At 55.8% G+C, this 17,462-nt stretch overlaps 3 protein-coding genes across 3 annotated transcripts; all 3 read left to right on the top strand.

The window, feature by feature from the left end:
- Nucleotides 1-2,224: 2,224 nt before the first annotated feature.
- CGCA056_v004761 (uncharacterized protein) lies at nucleotides 2,225-3,884 on the top strand (the record flags this gene model as incomplete). Its single annotated transcript, XM_037320016.1, has 2 exons — nucleotides 2,225-2,813; nucleotides 2,869-3,884. The coding sequence occupies 2 exons, from the start codon at nucleotides 2,225-2,227 to the stop codon at nucleotides 3,882-3,884; spliced, it is 1,605 nt and encodes a 534-aa protein (XP_037181473.1).
- Nucleotides 3,885-9,525: 5,641 nt separating this feature from the next.
- On the top strand, nucleotides 9,526-12,454 carry fsdR-7 (Fusaridione A cluster transcription factor fsdR; the record flags this gene model as incomplete). Its single annotated transcript, XM_037320015.1, has 5 exons — nucleotides 9,526-9,726; nucleotides 9,806-9,933; nucleotides 9,990-10,054; nucleotides 10,108-11,683; nucleotides 11,740-12,454. The coding sequence occupies 5 exons, from the start codon at nucleotides 9,526-9,528 to the stop codon at nucleotides 12,452-12,454; spliced, it is 2,685 nt and encodes an 894-aa protein (XP_037181472.1).
- An 887-nt stretch (nucleotides 12,455-13,341) lies between these two features.
- On the top strand, nucleotides 13,342-16,196 carry YTA12 (Mitochondrial respiratory chain complexes assembly protein YTA12; the record flags this gene model as incomplete). The annotated part of the gene is made up of 2 exons (XM_037320014.1): nucleotides 13,342-15,319; nucleotides 15,373-16,196. The coding sequence occupies 2 exons, from the start codon at nucleotides 13,342-13,344 to the stop codon at nucleotides 16,194-16,196; spliced, it is 2,802 nt and encodes a 933-aa protein (XP_037182304.1).
- Nucleotides 16,197-17,462: the final 1,266 nt, after the last annotated feature.

Raw genomic sequence — 17,462 nt, 5'->3', positions numbered from 1 at the left:
GACGTCCTTCGTTGACAGGATGTCGGTGGTCCAGTTGTCAGTTCGAGGACAATCGATTGTCTGGCCGAGGCAGAGGGCGATTGCGATCCATGGCCCTGGGCCGGGTCTCGTTTGGGTGGTGGGTGGTGTGGTGAGGGTGAGGGTGAGGGTGAGTGGGATGACGGAACGGGTGAGATTCGTGGCACCATTTTTAGCTTTCGTGGTTGAGCTTTCTTCTTTCTGTGCCGCTAAAACATTTTGAAAGAATGGCAGGGACAAACTAAACGTGATTTATCGGATGTCTCACGGAGCGCCGCCAGATGGAAAGTGGTTGGCTCGTATTTTTGGCAGTGGCTCTTTACGAAGAATCCGTTGGAAGGCAAGATTCACAGCACTTTCCCAAGGGAAGCCGCGGTGGAATCTTGAGGGGCTGCTCGATGAGGAATGGCGCTACAGAGCCGTTGACGGTTCGGGGTGTCGTCGGTCGAGTCCAGATCGTGTCGAGTTGGGTCCTGACCCGTCATGAGCTTTTTAGTGTACTGCATAGCAGATGGGTTCGTCACTGGGACACGCGGTCCATTCTTGGAGTTGGAGCGGGTGCCGCCATGATCTCCTGGGCGAAACCAACGGCGCCAATTGACGCGCAGAGAAGGGCAGCGTCTGCACACGGGCCTGCAGCCAAATAAAGCTACACGACACTGGACAGCGCGCTGGCCAGTCGTTTAGTCACTGAGGTGCCGTGGGTGACTAGGTACTGAGCAGTGAGAGGCAATCAATCAGACTTTCGTCCCATCCATCTCATCTCATCCCATATCGGCCTTGACCCAGAACAAGGTGGTCCGGCCCCGGTAGGCGATGTTGGTTCTCTTCTGATATCCAGTCGTTTGGCCTGCGAGTACTGAACTAGTCAGTCGGTTGGATCAACGAATATATACATATGCTCACGATGCTCGTCTCATTCATCCCTTGTGAAAGGGTCGCCGTGCCACTCAGTGTGAGGTGCGGTATGCCGTACGTACCTGCAGCCACAGGCAGGTTTTCAGCAAGGTACCCGACGCCTCTGTTTCTGTGTCCCTGAAGTGGTGTCGTCGTCCCTGCCCTGCGTGCCCGCCCTGGCTGGCTGGCTGGCAGGTGAGCACGGGCGGGCGGGCAGGCAGGCACAACACAATGAGGTGGACACTGGCTCTCCCTCTCCCTCTCCCCTGGTCCTGGCCCTGGTCCATGTCCTGGTTCCCCGTGATAGTGGACAGTGGAACTGCTCATTGCAACTTTGGGGCCCTCTGGTTGGCCAATGGGGCGCGATGTCCTCCAGCTAGCAGCCACCCGCCCATATCAAGCGAGATTATCGAAATCTACCACTCCTGCGAGAGTGACTGCATGTGGCCCCCGACTGGTCTTGGGAAGACACGCAGTAGCAGTGGGTGGACAGAGAGAGAGAGAGATGGATGGCACTGCACACACACACAATCAAGCGCTTGCTTGCTTGCTTGCTTGCTTGCTTGCTGCTTCCACGCTTTGTTTCCTGCGCTCATTCTCAGATTTTTCCCTCTCCTCACTTTCCGGCCCCCGATGCTTATTATTATCGTTGAGCCTCGACCTCCACCGTCCCTCCCATAGGCACCCGAGTCCCTCGCTTCATCTCTTCTTTCCTTTCCTCTTTTCCCCTCTTGCCACCGCGCTGCCGCCATGCCATCAACCTGAACATCGGCCATGAGAACTGGCAGATGCAAGGGAGACAGACCAACGACACAGCATCGAGCACGCGGACAACGAGAAACGGCTGAACGAACCACGAGGCGTCCTTCATTTTTTGACTGAGAAAGAGGGGGTTTTTCCTTGACTTGCTTCTTCACTGTTGCTGTTCTGTTTCGTTTCTGCTACCGGCCACTCATTCGCTCGCGGCCCGCTGCAGGACGGACACCCACCACCACCACCAGCGCACCACCAGACGATGCAATTCATCGATATCGACTCCAACGGTCATGAACAGCAGCAAATCAAGCATGGAATCTGAATAGATCGACACGTCCCGTCCATACAGCTCACACGCACACCACACTCGCTCAACACCAACCACCACATTCGTTACGGGGCTTTTGATCCGCCTGTTCTATCTTTATATTTCTCGCTCCGCTCGGCTTAGCCAGCTCGACATTCGCCTCCCTCTCGGGAACAAACGACACCTCCGCCAACCAGACCGGGCAGTAGCTCAGCCTACTGCCCACGCCACCCCAAATCCACAACCATGACTAAATCACTGCGCGGGTCTTCACTCCCTCAGGCCCGCTCATACCATCACAATCATTACCATTTACACAACAAGCGCGCCGCCTCACACGAGAATGCGATTCCTCACCAACACCACCGCCGCCAGACAGACACAGACGAAGCCGACAACAGCCCCACTCCCGAGTCCGCATCCAGCAGCTCCTCCTCCTCTCGCAAAGTCGTCGTCCAGACCGTCTCCATCGTTCAAGTAGTCGATGCCTCCGGCGCCCCCATTGAAGTTCAGACTCACTACGCTCCTCCCGCCACCGTGGATGCCGACACGTCGCCCAGCGCCAGCGCCAGTGCTGACCTAGGCCTGTCCATCGCAGCTGTTTCCACCACCGAGACTTCCACAGACATCGCCTCCTCCGAAACTGCGACCTCCTCGAGCGACTCATTCCTGTCGACTCCCCCGGCGACGACCTCCTCGACGACACCATCGCCCGCGGGCTCTTCCACAAGTCAAGATATTCCCTTGACGTCCAATCCTTTATCCTCAGTACCGGCATCGTCTGCGGCGCCGTCAGCTTATTCTTCGTTGAGTGCTCCTTCAAACTCAACAATTCGTGAGCCTTCCTCCCTCGCTCCACCGTGACCGCGACGACTGACCGACCCCTGTAGCATTCCTTACGTCAACAAATTCATCTTCTACATCAGTCCTTACCGCAACCACTTCAACAAGCCTGTTTTCGTCCGGTTCGACGAGCGTAACATCTTCAGTGCTTTCGTCCATTTCATCGACTTCCGATTCATCTTTTGGTTCAACTACCACCACCACCGGCAGCCTCAGCACCACCAACACTTTTGCCACGAGCACATCGACAGGTTCCGCTGAAACGACAGCTGGAGGAGATGGGAGCGACGGCGGCGTAGGCGACATCGGGGGCGGCAGTTCAGCATCACCCACGTCAACATCCACCCCGGGCAGTTCCAGCGGCGACGATTCGGCACCATCAACCGGCACCGTTGTGGGCAGCGTAGTGGGAAGCGTAGCAGGCGTGGCGTTTCTCGTGCTTCTCGCTTTTCTTGCCTTGCGATGGAAGAAGCGCTCCGGTGGACGACTCCGACTTAGCGAAGTCAGCGCAAAGGCCGCCCGGGGAATCCTCACCGGCTCAGGTGGACCCGACAGCGGCAGCCGTCCCGGAATGACACAAAGGGCCGTGACGTTCGGTTCGGCCGCAGTTGGCGGCGCGGCTGCCGCGGCTAAGCCGCACTCAAGAAGAGCTAGCGAACCTTCCGAAACCGGCGAGAGAGGCTTTGTGAGGGTCGCAGGCAGGAAGCTGCCGTCGGTCCTCCAGGCCGGAGGTGATGGCTACACGGACCCGCGCGAAGCCGCTGGAGACACAACCGCCAACGACGACGAATCCGTCTACTACCGCGACTCTCGAGCGTTCTTCGAGCCCGGCGGCGCTGGCCAAACGCGACTTGCACTCGGCTCGCCGATGAGACCCGTCAGCGGCGTCATCACCATGCAGCCGGGTCCGGCCCGGACGCCGGTGACGGAGTCGGCTCCGTTTCCGGCACCGCCTGACTCGACCCTCTCGCCGCCACGAGACCCCATTGGCCGGACCTTGAATTCGCAGGACGGGTCGCGGGGGTCTCGGGGCTCCGTGTCCAGGTTCCAAGAGGACATGTGAAAACGCACTCGTCCTTCCCGGCCTGGACTCCGGATTACCGTTCCTTTCTCCTTTTTCTCCTTCACCGAAGCCGGCTCGTGCTGGCTCGACGTACCTTTGAAGCGTACTGTACATTCTCACACATCTTTTATACAAAGATAATTCTTAGTACCTAGTCGAGGGAGGTCACCTCTTTTGTTTTCTTTTTTTTTACATTGTCTTGGTTTTATCCCTTCGAAAAATTCTGTTTTCGGCTACGACAGCATATGGGATTGGCGTTCGAGTGTTGGAGGGGGCGGGCAGGCAAGCAGGCAGAAGGTCATGCCTGTCTGGTATGAGTCCCCTCGCGTTTGCCGGGGTCAAACAAGGATCCTGAGGAGAGAGAGAGAGAGAGTCAGGTTCACAAACTTTTTTTTGCGCAGCTTCTTATTTCTCAGGACCGGGCTGCCCGCAGTTATGGAACATCTGCGACGGTCCGGTCCAGGGGTTTTTGTGGGAGTCATTGAGGACTCTTGGGTTGGGCAAAGCGTTTTCTTTGCCTGTATGTAGATTCTTTCTCACAAAAGTTGGTCCGGTATGGGGGGATACGGGAGGTGACGATCGTTGCCTCATGCTCCCTTTTTCGTCCCGACGAGGGGAGACGACAAGAAAAGTCTTCTGATATCTATCCTGCTACGAATAACGTCCTGCTTGGTTCATGCGCAACCCAACTTGTCTGGTTCCCGTGGTTCCATGTGACGAAAGCTTGTCTACGTTTGCCGGGCTAATTAGTCCAGGTCTTGTCAAAGTCAGTCACGACCAGTCTCTTGTGTATGTGTGTGTGGCAGTGCCCAATCGCCGCATGACGTAGATCGGCCGGGCCTGCGAGTCCGACAGCAGAGACCAGGCCGGTCTTTGAAAGTCCTATAGCAAGGACCAGAGGACCCGTCTGATATGGTTCGGGTGGATGGAATGATGTTCACAGGGGAAGAGACCGGAAGCGCGGATGAGCGGCGGTGGATACCCTCAGAATAGTTTCCCGCATGGGAAAACAGAAAGAGAGGGCATGTAGCCGTCATACACTTTCACGTTGCTGGTGAGGTAAGCGGGCTGCCTCCTTTTGCGGGAAACGACGTGTGTGCGGCCATTGCTCGCTTGCACTCGTGATTTTCGTAACCTGCTACACCAACGGGCGGAGGCGAAGACGCGTTAGTTCGTGGGGGGAAGCGAGGGAGATCCAGGGGATGCGCGCATTCGGGACATCTTTCCCGTTATTCTGCGGCTGTTGCTGCTGCTGCTGCGCGCGGCGTGGAGACGCTGGGAAGGCGCAACCAAGAGTCTTCTCTTGGCCGTGTCGGGGGTTCTGGGCAAAGGGGCGGAGCGGAAGGACGGCATTGGCGGTGGGATGCGGGTGGTTGAACTTGAGTACGTGCCAGAAAATTTCCTGGAGGTGGGTGGTGAGGGTGAGGTTTCTTGAGACAGATGTGAAACGGGAGAATGGAGTGGTGGTGAAGAAAGATGTGTGGTTCCGAACGTGCTTGGACCCTGCATGACAAATTCTCCATGCCTGGCGCTACCTACTGCAGGTTCAACCGGAGACGACGCTCTGGTTATTGTGAAAGAGAGTGCGATGGTGCCTCGTCCTCATCCGGCCCCCCTGTGGATATCGTTGAGCTCGTTATGTGTTGGCGGGTGTCTCATCTATCAGGTGTTTATCGGTGTTTACCGTCCCATCTAGAACACGGGATGAAACATCTTTCTTTTCGTTCTCAGGGCTGGCTGGAGGCGTGTGGACTAGGAACGGATGAGCTGGATCAAATGACATTCGTCTAGAAGCGCCGAGGTTGATTCTCGCTCACAATTGAGTCTGCTTTGGACAGTTGTAGTTGTTGAAGTTTCCAGAGGCCGACAAGAAGATTGAGAGCGGCGTTCGCCGTGATTTGGGAAGCTCGGCCGACGTACCGGGGAGTACTTAGTCTGATACCGTACACGAGACCTGACTTGAAAGACAGATCTTCCCGCTGCCTCACATACATAGTCTGTGCATCCGGCCAGAGCTTAAAGGTGACCCGCAGCAGCAACAGCAGAAGCGGCGGCAGCATGACGGGCAGGACAAAGTGCAAGAACCTCTTGGGCGGATACCATGTGTGTGTTGCGAACTCGTCGGGGCCTCCAGCCCCCACCTTGCTGTTTTGCTACGTCCATACTGGCCGTCCGATGAGGCTTGAACCACGGCATCGATGGCGTCTTGTTCCGTCTAGGGGCCAGCCCTGCTCAGATTGCCTTCGAGAAGCTTTGCATGTCGCGGACCTCGGTGCAATCAGTTCAGCAGACGGAGGAACTTGCTGAGGCGAACGAGCGAAGAGGCGAGAACCACCTGAATCTTTCGTCGTTCTGGATTACGCCCTGACTTGTCAAATGGGATAGGACCTTGTCAGGAACCGATTCTCGCTGTATCTTCACCACATGCGAGGCTCCACTTGACGAGCCGATGTTCTTACCCCTCGTTCATGGAGGGGGAACGCACGGGATGTGGACAGTGGAGTTTGTGAGACTCCTAGATAGCAGTCGCCGGTAGACTCGGATCAGAAAGATGAAACCCCCAGTTTATTAAGGTGTTGACCCTGATTTTCCTCGCCTCGCTTTCGATATCGAGATGCAAACATGGCGATGAAGCGAGAAGTAAGTGCTAATAAGCTGTTACCATAGCTTCAAGTAGGGTAAAGGCAAACTTATTGCTGGGGCGCGGCGAACCCAAGCAGCCTTTTGAGAAAGGAGGTACGAGCCGGGAAAGAGCTGTTGCAAGGCATAAGACGGTTTAGGTCTGTGCTACTTACTCGCTACTCCCACCGTGCGTTGCTCTGCCTGTCACATCAAGCAACCCTTGTCTTTGGGTCATCCCGAACTCAGCGTGCTAAGCCCGAGCACCGAAGTTTCGTCCAACGAGGAAATGGAGCTGGAGCTTGTTGAGCATTGCGGCATGCCGCGCGGTTGGCTGGATGATGCCGAGGACTTTGCTGTGATAAGCGGTTCCATCCCGTATTCTCGAGTCGAGTACGATGGTTTGAACAGTCGAGAAAAAGGCGACCTTCACTCGCGCGCGCGCGAGACAGCATGTAAGGGGAGTGACTGACTGCAGGAAGCGCCGCACGGGCTCCGGATGGGGGCTGTCAAGCTGACGGGGATGATGTGATTCGTCGCGGGGCAGTTGTGCTCACGCTCTGCCGCGCCAGGGTCGCAGACTGACAGAGAGAGTGACTGGGGTGTAAGGGGTGAGGGTCAAGACAAGGTTGAAGGGGAGAAAAGTGAGACAGAAGGGGGAAAACCCCGATATGAAGAGGGTTGGAACTTTGAGCTGGAGGTGAAGCAGTGCCGTTGGGGAGAACTAGGTGTCAAAGAGGGGGGAGGGAGCCCGCGGAAGCATGGTAGCATAGCGGGCAGAGAAAGCCATGGGGTCGAAAGCATCAGGGTTTGGCAATGCGGTTCTTGTCGTGGACAACCCCTGACTGGATCTAGATCCATGATCTCACTGTCTGGTTTTCTCGCATGGCTGGTTTGCGACGTCGTCCAAGTGCCGCCCCATGATTCGTGAGCTCGCTTGAACCAACGGGAGGCAAGCTTAGAGTTGGGACGAGATGGCGATGGAAGACATAGAATGGAGGAGCTGCTATTTACAGCTGTCGTCGAGAGATGCAGTAGCCAGTGGGATGCGGGACAAGTCGTCCTACAACACCAATCCAGCTGCCGGAGTGTATTGTTGTGTGTGTGTGTGTGTGTGTGGCGGCGGGATCGCTCCAGCGTGTTGGAGTACGGCGGCAGCTGAGCTGAAGCAGCAACCCAGAATAGCTCGAAGACGGGTGTTGGGATTGGCAGAGAGAGAGAGAAACGTGGCAAAGACAAGAAACTCGCAGGATAGATGCAGCGATTGGTGGTTGCCCTGATCCACGCCGGCACGTCCCCGTTGTCTGGTTCGTCGATGAGTCTGAATGATGTTGAGCGTGTCGAAGCCATGGCGAGGTCACTCCAGCTGGGGACTCGTACAGAGCAGGAAGAAGCGAAGTGATACCGTCATTGAATCTGCAGTGAGTCGTGGTTACCGCTGCCTTGGTCTCTGAAGTTCCATCAAAGGGCCATTGCTGGATGGGTACGAATACCGGTGATGGATATCCGTAGGTAGGTTGTATCAGTCTTCTTGCCTGTCCTGTTTGACAGTCTCCAATGCCGGGTAGGTATCGCGTCGGGTACTTACCTCACCATGAGGTGGTCGTACCCTGTCTTTCCTGCCTTGCCGTAAGTGCATCCTGCCATTCCGGGCATCCTTGTCGTTCCCCCCTTGTGGAGTCCCCCTCCCCCTCCCCCTCCAGTCCTCCGGGCCGGACCAAAGCCCAGCAGCCTGTGATGGAAGTGAGGCCCAGTGTCTGCAAGGAACTGCGGTACGCGAGGGGCTCCCGTCACTCCTCAGTTCTCCGCTGGCAGCCGGTGCCCAAGCCCCCAGGTACGACACTGAATGGACGTCCACAGCGACATATGCGGCACTGTAGGACTCAGGAGCCCAGGTGCCCAGCAAGAGACGGGAGGGCAGCGAGACGCAGGCAAGACAAGCGCCCCCCCGTCAGCTACGCCCCGCTGACCAATGCCACTCTACGCTCACTGCAAGCACACTGACGGACCTCTCTGCAACTCTGTAACGCCTTTCGCCCCCCCAACCTGTCCACCAGGAGGAGGAGCAGCAGCTTGTCGTTATGTGATACTGCCATGCTCGATTCCACACTGCTTCGCTTTTTACTCCTTCCGTCCCATCATTTCCTGCTCGCACTTACCTTCTCCTCCCTCTCTTCTCCCACCCCTCGTCTTGCTAACTCTTCATTATTCGATTCGATTTCCTCCCAGGCGTCCGAACGTGATACCCCTCCCTCCCCGCCGCTTGTTCCCCTGCTCCCATACGCAGCACACGAAAGAAAGGCCTAAGGACAGCAGCCACCCACCTGATATTTTACGGCCTCCATACGAAGCGAAACCGCTCGACAAATACGCATCACGAATAAACCGACACACAGCTGCCAAACCCCACGCGCCCGCCTGTCGCCTCTGTTTTAGCTAAGGTACCATTCACCTGCCTACCTTGGCGTCTACGTGGACGACCTTCTGCTCGACGACACCTTCTCCACCGACCGCAGGCTAGACCGGGATTCTCAACGAAGCAGCATCGGAGTTTCGCTCGTTAGCTGATCCCGCACCGCTACTTCTATTGCAACTGCAACCCGCTATCGCTTGTTGTGCCGCCAGCCGCGATCCTCACTCCTTGGTTTACTTAATTCCAGGGCTTCTTATCCACCTCGGCCTTAGCTTCCTGTCGACTCAGCCACCAGCTTACCGAGCGAATTACAAAGAGCTTCGCCCGCCGCTACGCTATTCTCGCGCTACCTGCTTGCAAATACCGAGACGGGTTCCTCAACTTTACGCCCCTTCGTCTTTTCCGTCCCGCTGTTCCCCTCCTCCGTCGCCCTTTGATAACCTCCAGCTTGGTTGCGCTCGAGAGATTGGGTAACCACCGTCGCTTTCAACGACAATCTCGCCCTCCGTCAGCTTCCCCAGGCTTGACGAACACCGTATTTCCGATCCCGACCGTGCCGTTGCGACGCCCGATTGCGAATTCTAGCTTGTCCACCAAAACTTGCCCACCATGGACCACATGGGCTTCCAGATGCCTCACATGGGGCACCCGCCCCCATTGATGAACCAACCGCCCCAGATCTTTGGAGCTTACACTCCTGATGGCCTTCCCGTTCAGCACATGCCGCCTGACCTAGCGGCGCATATGTTCGGCGATCCATCTACGCTACTTGACGATGCGAACGAGGCCAAGAGGAGGAGAATCGCCAGAGTAAGCACCCTGCGGTGGTCCTTGCCCGGCCATTGAAACTGTGCAGTCGTAGAAAACGTGCTCATGCGATGTCCCGCAGGCCTGTGATATGTGCCGAAAGAAGAAGATCAAGTGCGATGGCAAGCTACCCGCATGTAGCCATTGCATAAACTACAAGACAGACTGTGTCTTCACTCAGGTTGAGAAGAAGCGCAACCCGCCAAAAGGGTATGTCCAGCCGCGCAGTCCAGGCTCTTTGGGTAGCCCGACTGACACGATAGCAGAGCAAAGTACATCGAAGGATTGGAGAACCGTCTAGGCCGTATGGAAAACTTGTTGCGACTCTCAGGTTTGTATTCCGCTCCCCACGAGGAGACCGGCCTCATCTGACTGGCTGTACAGGTCTACTTGGCGAGGACGATAACGGCGAAACCGATCTCGGCACTCTAGAGAAGCGTCTGGCCGAAAAACATCAGCAGTCAAGACAAGCTTCTCAGGTTGCTTCCAACCCGACTTCCCCATCCCAGGCAACTTCGGGACAGAACGAGAATGAATCAACTCCCCAAAGCGCGATTACCTCTCCTGAACCGACGAAAGACTCCCACAAGGAACCTAAAGAGGGCGAGAGGCGCAAATCCGTGCATCCCGAAGAACCCGAGAAGAGCGAGGAAGAAGTCGAGGCTTTGTCCGAGATGATGTGCTCCTTGGTCACAAACCAAAGTGGCGAGACCCGATACATCGGATCCTCCTCCGGCTTCTCCATTTTCTCCCCCAAGGGTATCCAGTGGGTCCACGAGAAGACGGGAGACAATTCATTCCAGCAGATGATTTCCGAGGTATCGATTGACGACCACAAGTGGACTGCGTGGAAGCCAGAGGTTTTCAGCGACCTGTTCCGTCGACCAATCTTCCGACCGTTGCCCCCGAAGCACGAGGCTTTGTCCCTGCTGAAAGATTACTTTGAGAACTTCAACTGCATGTTCCCCTTGTTCCATCAGCCCACCTTCATGCATCTGGTCGAGCGGCAATACTCTGACGACCCCTACGAGGGCACCGGATGGTGGGCGAGCCTGAACTGCGCCCTGGCGTTTGCCCATCGCCTGCGCGTTATGAGCAACCTTGTGCCTCAGGAAGAGGACGAGAAGGCATGGGGCTACATCAAGAATGCCCTCGGAACATTTGCTGAGCTGACGATGCGCAACACGGATTTGCTGAGTGTGCAAGCATTGCTCGGCATGGCTCTGTTCATGCAGGGCACACCGAACCCTCAGCCTACGTTTGTCCTCGTCGCAACTGCGATTCGTCTTGCCCACAGTATTGGGTTGCACAAGAAGGGAACCGGGTTCAACCTGAACCCTATCGAGATCGAGCAACGGAAGCGAGTCTTCTGGATTGCTTATATGCTCGATAAGGACTTGTGCCTTCGTGCGGGCCGACCTCCCGCACAAGACGATGACGACATGAACGTGGAGCTTCCCGACGCCGATCCGGAGGACAACATCGGCAACATTCCTTTGGCTGAAGGAAAGGGCAAGATGAACTTATTCAGAGTCATGTGCGAGTTTGCGACAATCGAAAGCAAGGTCTACTCTCGCCTGTACTCGACCAAGGCAACAAAACAATCCCCCGGCGAACTTCTCAACACCATCGGAGAGCTGGATCAGGAGCTCGAGGAGTGGAAGGACAGGATTCCAATCGATTTCAGGCCAGAGCACGAGATTCAGGCGTCGCACACGCCTCTTATCCTGCACGTCGTTATGCTTCACTTGACGTACTACAACTGCCTGACAACAATTCACCGTATGTCGGTACATCACGGGTACTGGACCAGTCGCTTGTCCAACTATGCCATTCAGGGGCTCAACGCCAAACCCCTGAACCCACGCGTGTTTTCTTCAGCAGCGCTGTGCACGGCAGCTGCGCGAGCATCCATCTCCTTGCTGAAGTACATGCCTCAGGGAGACTCTTCGAGTGTCTGGTGAGTTTAAGCTCAATACATCAGGCTCTAGATCTAGTAACTAACAGTCTTTGCAGGCTCATTCTCTACTTCCCTGTATCCGCACTAATGACACTTTTCGGAAACATTCTCCAGAACCCCATGGATCCCAGAGCCAAATCCGACACAAGATTGATGAATCTGGTGGTGAACTTCTTGTCCATGCTTGGTCAGGAAGCCGAGACGGGCGGTGTTCACCGTATGCTGGGCGTTTGTTCTGAGTTTGAAAGAATCGCGAAGCTCGTCATCGAGAAGGCGGAGAAAGACCAGTCGTCACGGCGGAAGCGCAAGAGCGAAGCGGCACCGAAAGTCTCATCAAGCCCGGCCGCATCTTCTCACACACCTCGGCCAGTGTCAGCGACGACGCCGACTCCACAGACGGTCACTCCTTCGGCGAACTCGGCGACGAACGGACAGTTGTCCCCCGACTTCAACGGGGAAGCCAACCGTCGCAGGCATGGATTCAGTCCTATGCAAACCACTTCGATGCGCGAACCTTCTCCGGCTCTCCCGTCGGCAGGATGGCCACAGGAGTTTCCAATGCCGGATCAGGCACAGTTTGGTAACTTTGCGGAGATGACAGGATTTGGCGGAATCCACAACCCCCGTTCACCGCCGATGAATATGGGCGCGCCGTATCAGCAACCTCTCTTGCCGCAGGATCTGTTTTCGCTTCCCATGACGTTGGATTGGGACTGGGCTGAGATGAGCGGCGGCGCGTACCCAACGGTGGAGAATGGAAACGTTGGCTGATGCACGAACGGTTCTATGCCAGTGGATCTGGCGAGCATGGAAAACGGATGAGAAATCCCACACGGGACCGAAGCATGGGATATCATGGTGGAAATCTGGTCTATTTATGGGCATGTGAGACGAAATAACGACACTTTGAACGTATGTACTAGTAATCAGCCCAGCTGAGGCGGAAAATATGTTGTATGTGGGGTCCCTCCGTGGACAGCGGCCATCGTGCGGCGTGTATATTGCCGTAGAGTGGCGGACATACGTCTAGCATTGACAAGAAAGATCAATAGCAGACTCAATTCCTTCATTTTCAGAACCAGCCGTCGACTTATTCGTGCATTGTGCTCCAATTGACAACAAACAGACGCCTGCGTGTAAGCCCTGCGCAGGACGTCCATCCTTCCACTTTTCCCTACAGTCTACACTCTAGACTACGTCAACCAGTGGAAGCCTGCGGTCCAAAGAGCGCCAGGTGGAATGCAAGTGTCATTGTCCGGGTCGGAGTTTGCGGCGGAAGCAGCCCGTCTCAACCGACAGAATTGGCGGCGGGACGGAGTTTGAGTCACGTGCCGCTAAAAACTGGGCTGCGATGGGACCCGCAGCGAGATGAACTCATCACTAATGGTGGTGGTAGCTTTTCGCCATCGCGCAGTCATCCCGGAAATCCTGGGCCAATCGCCAACACCACCACATCGAATTCTTCGAACAACGCCGAAAACGCTGCGGCTGGTGTCATTATTTCCATCTTGAAGTCTTCCGGATATCCATCCTCAACCCGACAACCGCCCAGCACCCACCAAGTTGCCTCAATGAGGTAGCACATCGCTGCACGCGGTGAATTACATATCCAGCTCGGCCCCGGTCGTTCCGCCTCGTCTCTACAGGCATACACAATCATGGCGAGGTTCCTGCGCCAGTCGGCGCAGCTTGCGCAAGCTGTCAGGATTGCGCAGCACCCGATCACACGGATGCGTTTCCAGCCGTCGAGAATAGCACGACTTGCCCCGCAGGCACCCCTCGCCGCATATCGATCGCAGTTCTATTCAACAAATAACAAGCCAGAAGCTCCCAAGAAGAAAAACGAAAAGAAAGCCAAGAAAGAGGACGCAGAGGCAGACCAACACAAGAAGTTGGACAAGGAGGCAGACAAATTTAAGCAGGAGAACGAGGAAGGAAAGAAGCCAGAAGAGGAGACCGACCCCGAAAAGCTTCGTTTGGCCAAGGAGGAGCTTATACGGAAAGAATGGCCGCTTCCCAAGAACTGGGTGTACCTGACGGAGGAGGAGCTTATCATGCTGAAGACTATGGCCTATAACCCAGCTCTACCTGGGTTCCAGAAGGACTTCCTCCTGAAGAGCATCGAGGAGATAAGGCTACTAGGAGTCCCCGAGGAATTGAAGGAGATTCTGTACTCGCTACAGGACGGCAAAAAGGACATAAGCTTTCGCGAAATGGCCAAGCTCATCCGCGTCTCAGCACAGATTACGAGCAGATGCGCCCAATACGAAGCGATGACCCATATGAGTGAGGAGGAGAAGGCAGCAATGAAGGAGATAGATCAGGCGAAGAAGGATCACTGGGAAAGCAAGAAGCAGAGAGAGGAGCGGGGCCGAAAGTCTGAGTCAGGCGAGGGCGGTAACGAAGGATCGGGCAAAAACAAGTGGCTTTTCGGCATGTTCAGCACTGGCGATCTCGTTGTCGCTGCCATCGTCTGGGCGGTGATTCTGCCGTTCTTCGAGTCTCTGCTGTGGGGTTCCGAGAAGGAGATCACTTGGCAGGAGTTGCGCAGGAACTTCCTGGACAAGGGACTTGTCAACAAGCTCGTGGTCATCAAGACGTCTGGCCGTGTTCGTGTCGAGCTGAATCGCGAGGGTGTCCAGTCTGTGTACGGCGGCAACGAGGGCGTCAACCCCAACATGCAGTACTACTTCTCCATCGGCTCCGTCGAAATGTTTGAGAAGCAGCTGGAGGACGCTCAGCGAGAGCTGGGTATCCCACCTGCAGAGCGCATCCCGGTGAGCTATGCCACCGAGGGTGGCATCATGCCCTTGGTCTACGCTTTTGGTCCGACCCTTCTCTTGGTTGGTCTCCTGTACTACACCACGAAGCAAATGGGTGGGCGTGGAGGCAACCAGATGTTTGGATTCGGTAAGAGCAAGGCTAAGCGTTTCAACCACGAGACAGCAATCAAGGTCAAGTTCAACGACGTCGCCGGCATGGACGAGGCCAAGACGGAGATTATGGAGTTTGTCAGCTTCTTGAAGACCCCAGAGCGCTTCGAGAGGTTAGGTGCCAAGATTCCGCGCGGTGCCATTCTCTCTGGACCCCCTGGAACTGGTAAGACGCTTCTTGCCAAGGCCACGGCAGGCGAGTCTGGCGTTCCCTTCTTCAGCGTTTCCGGCTCTGAGTTTGTCGAGATGTTCGTCGGTGTCGGTCCTTCCAGAGTGCGCGACCTCTTCGCCACGGCTCGTAAGAACGCGCCTTGCATCATCTTCATTGACGAAATCGATGCCATTGGTCGCGCGAGACAGGACGGCAACCGCCCGGGCGGTAGCAACGACGAGCGCGAGGCTACCCTCAACCAGATCCTCACCGAGATGGACGGTTTCAACACTCAGGAGCAGGTCGTCGTTCTCGCCGGTACCAACAGAGCCGATATCCTTGACAAGGCTCTGATGCGTCCTGGCCGTTTCGACAGACACATCTACATTGACCGCCCGACAATGAAGGGCCGCCAAGAAATCTTCAAGGTGCATCTTGCAAAGATCGTTACCAAGGAGGAGATGGAGCACTTGACTGGTCGTCTGGCGACTCTCACCCCCGGCTTCTCTGGCGCTGACATTGCCAACGCCGTCAACGAAGCCGCTCTTGTCGGTATGTCTTTCTCAGTCCCGTCTCAGCATTCACAGTTCACTGACATGCCACAGCTGCCCGTGCCAACGCCGAGTCCGTCGAGATGATCCATTTCGAGCAGGCCATTGAGCGTGTCATCGGAGGTCTCGAGCGCAAGTCCCTTGTCCTCAACCCCAAGGAGAAGAGGACGGTCGCTTACCACGAGGCCGGCCACGCCATCTGCGGCTGGTACTTTGAGTTCGCTGATCCCCTTCTCAAGGTCTCCATCATCCCTCGTGGACAGGGCGCTCTGGGTTACGCCCAGTACCTGCCCTCAGGCGATGCCTACCTGATGACAGTGCAACAGCTGATGGACCGTATGGCCATGACCCTGGGCGGCCGCATCTCTGAGGAGCTGCACTTCCCAACCGTCACGACCGGTGCCAGCGACGACTTCCGCAAGGTCACCCAGATGGCTCGCAAGATGGTCACCCAGTGGGGCATGTCAGAGAAGGTCGGCCCGCTGCACTTTGATGACGACCCAAACACCCTCCAGAAGCCCTTCGCCGAGGCGACGGCGCAAGCCATCGACGCCGAGGTCCACCGCATCGTGGAGGAGGCGTATAAGCAGTGCCGCGACCTGCTGACGGAGAAGAAGCACGAGGTCGGCCTCGTCGCGGAGGAGCTCTTGAAGAAGGAGATGCTCACGCGTGACGATCTCGTCCGCATCCTCGGACCGAGACCGTTCGGTGACCACCAGGAGTTTGAGAAGTACTTTGGCGGCCAGGGCCAGAAGAGCGCGCCGCCGCCGCCCCCTCAGGAGACGGAGAACACGGACTCTCCACCCGAGAACCCGCCCGTCGGCCCCACGCCCACGTTCAAGAGCCTGGAGGACAGCCAGGACGAGTCTAGGAGATGATGAGAGCGCGAGGGGATGGCACTCGAAACGTGGTTTTCAATTTCTTTAGTCTAAGGGAATACAACAAAAGGGCTCTCAACTCTGCCTTCGCGGCGGCTGTGTTACTAGTAGAGGCATCAACCATTGCGGGCTGGAGTAGATTGGGGAGGCGGGGGAACACTTCACACTTGTACTTGTAGTAGGAATTGTAGATACATCCAGCTTGACTCTCAAAAATACCAAGTCCCCTGCAGAGGGGTATGATGAAGGTCGATGGTAGTCTCGAGTGAAAAGCGGATACGTGTTTGCTTCTAGTAGACGTTCACCAATAGTGTGTGGCTTCGAAACGCAACCATGCACTTCATCTCAGTACATAGGGTGCGAACTTCGCTCGAAGCGGGCGCGGGCAGTTGTTCTGCCCTCTGGGCTTATACTTGTGAGGGGAAGTTGCATAGCTTACCCAGCACGAAAGTGCACGGCATTGCATCACTTGTCACCAACACTGACACCTGGCACAACATGTCGATATGTGTGTTAATGCCAAGACCGGTGTTTCTCTGGAAGCCTTGCCATCAAACTCTCTGTCTTGTTGCTGCTTCTTACGTTGCTAGCATATCAGTGCCCGGGAAAAGTTTGCAGGCCAATAGGAGCATTATGGCCAGTGCCTCGTCCAGGAAGGGGGTTGCAGTGTACGGTCTAGGCGGCTTGAATCATGGGTGCGAAGGTGTTCTTGCCAGGTTTATTCTACTGATCCTCTGCTTTCTGAATGAGGCATGAAAGTTCATCAACATGTTGATCAAAGGATGCAAAGAGCATAAGTAAGTTCAACATTGAAAGCCTCATCTTATGTCACAAGCACACTCCTTCGCGTGAGGAATGACGTCTTCTCGAGCCAGTTCCTCCCACGAGACACTAACTCATATGATGATAGAGACCAGACGACATTGGAAACTCTACCATCAATCTAAAATGGTCAATGGGAAGGGTCTGGGGCCGTGTGACTGACCGCATTAGTGTCGCGTTGAGTGGTGTCATTCCGGGGTTAAGGAAGGGCACGGTTCAGAGTTTTTCAGAGATGGCAAAGGACGGCTCGGCTATTAAATTCCTCTCAGAGATTGAGATCTTGCCGATCGCGTGGGATGCCGGCGCCATTCTGCTGCGGCCGTAGACCGAATCTTGTTTCTGGCGCCAGTCTAAACCCAGCTTCTTGACAAACGAACAATGACAGAGACGTCGAGTGATTCTTTGCGCCATGAGCAGTTCTCATTATCAAGAGTCTCTCTTTCG

The sequence above is a fragment of the Colletotrichum aenigma genome, assembly GCF_013390185.1.
Source record: "Colletotrichum aenigma strain Cg56 chromosome Unknown KSG_Cg56_contig03, whole genome shotgun sequence".
NCBI classification, from domain to species: Eukaryota; Fungi; Ascomycota; class Sordariomycetes; order Glomerellales; family Glomerellaceae; genus Colletotrichum; species Colletotrichum aenigma.
This window is presented reverse-complemented; position numbering and strand designations above follow the sequence as displayed.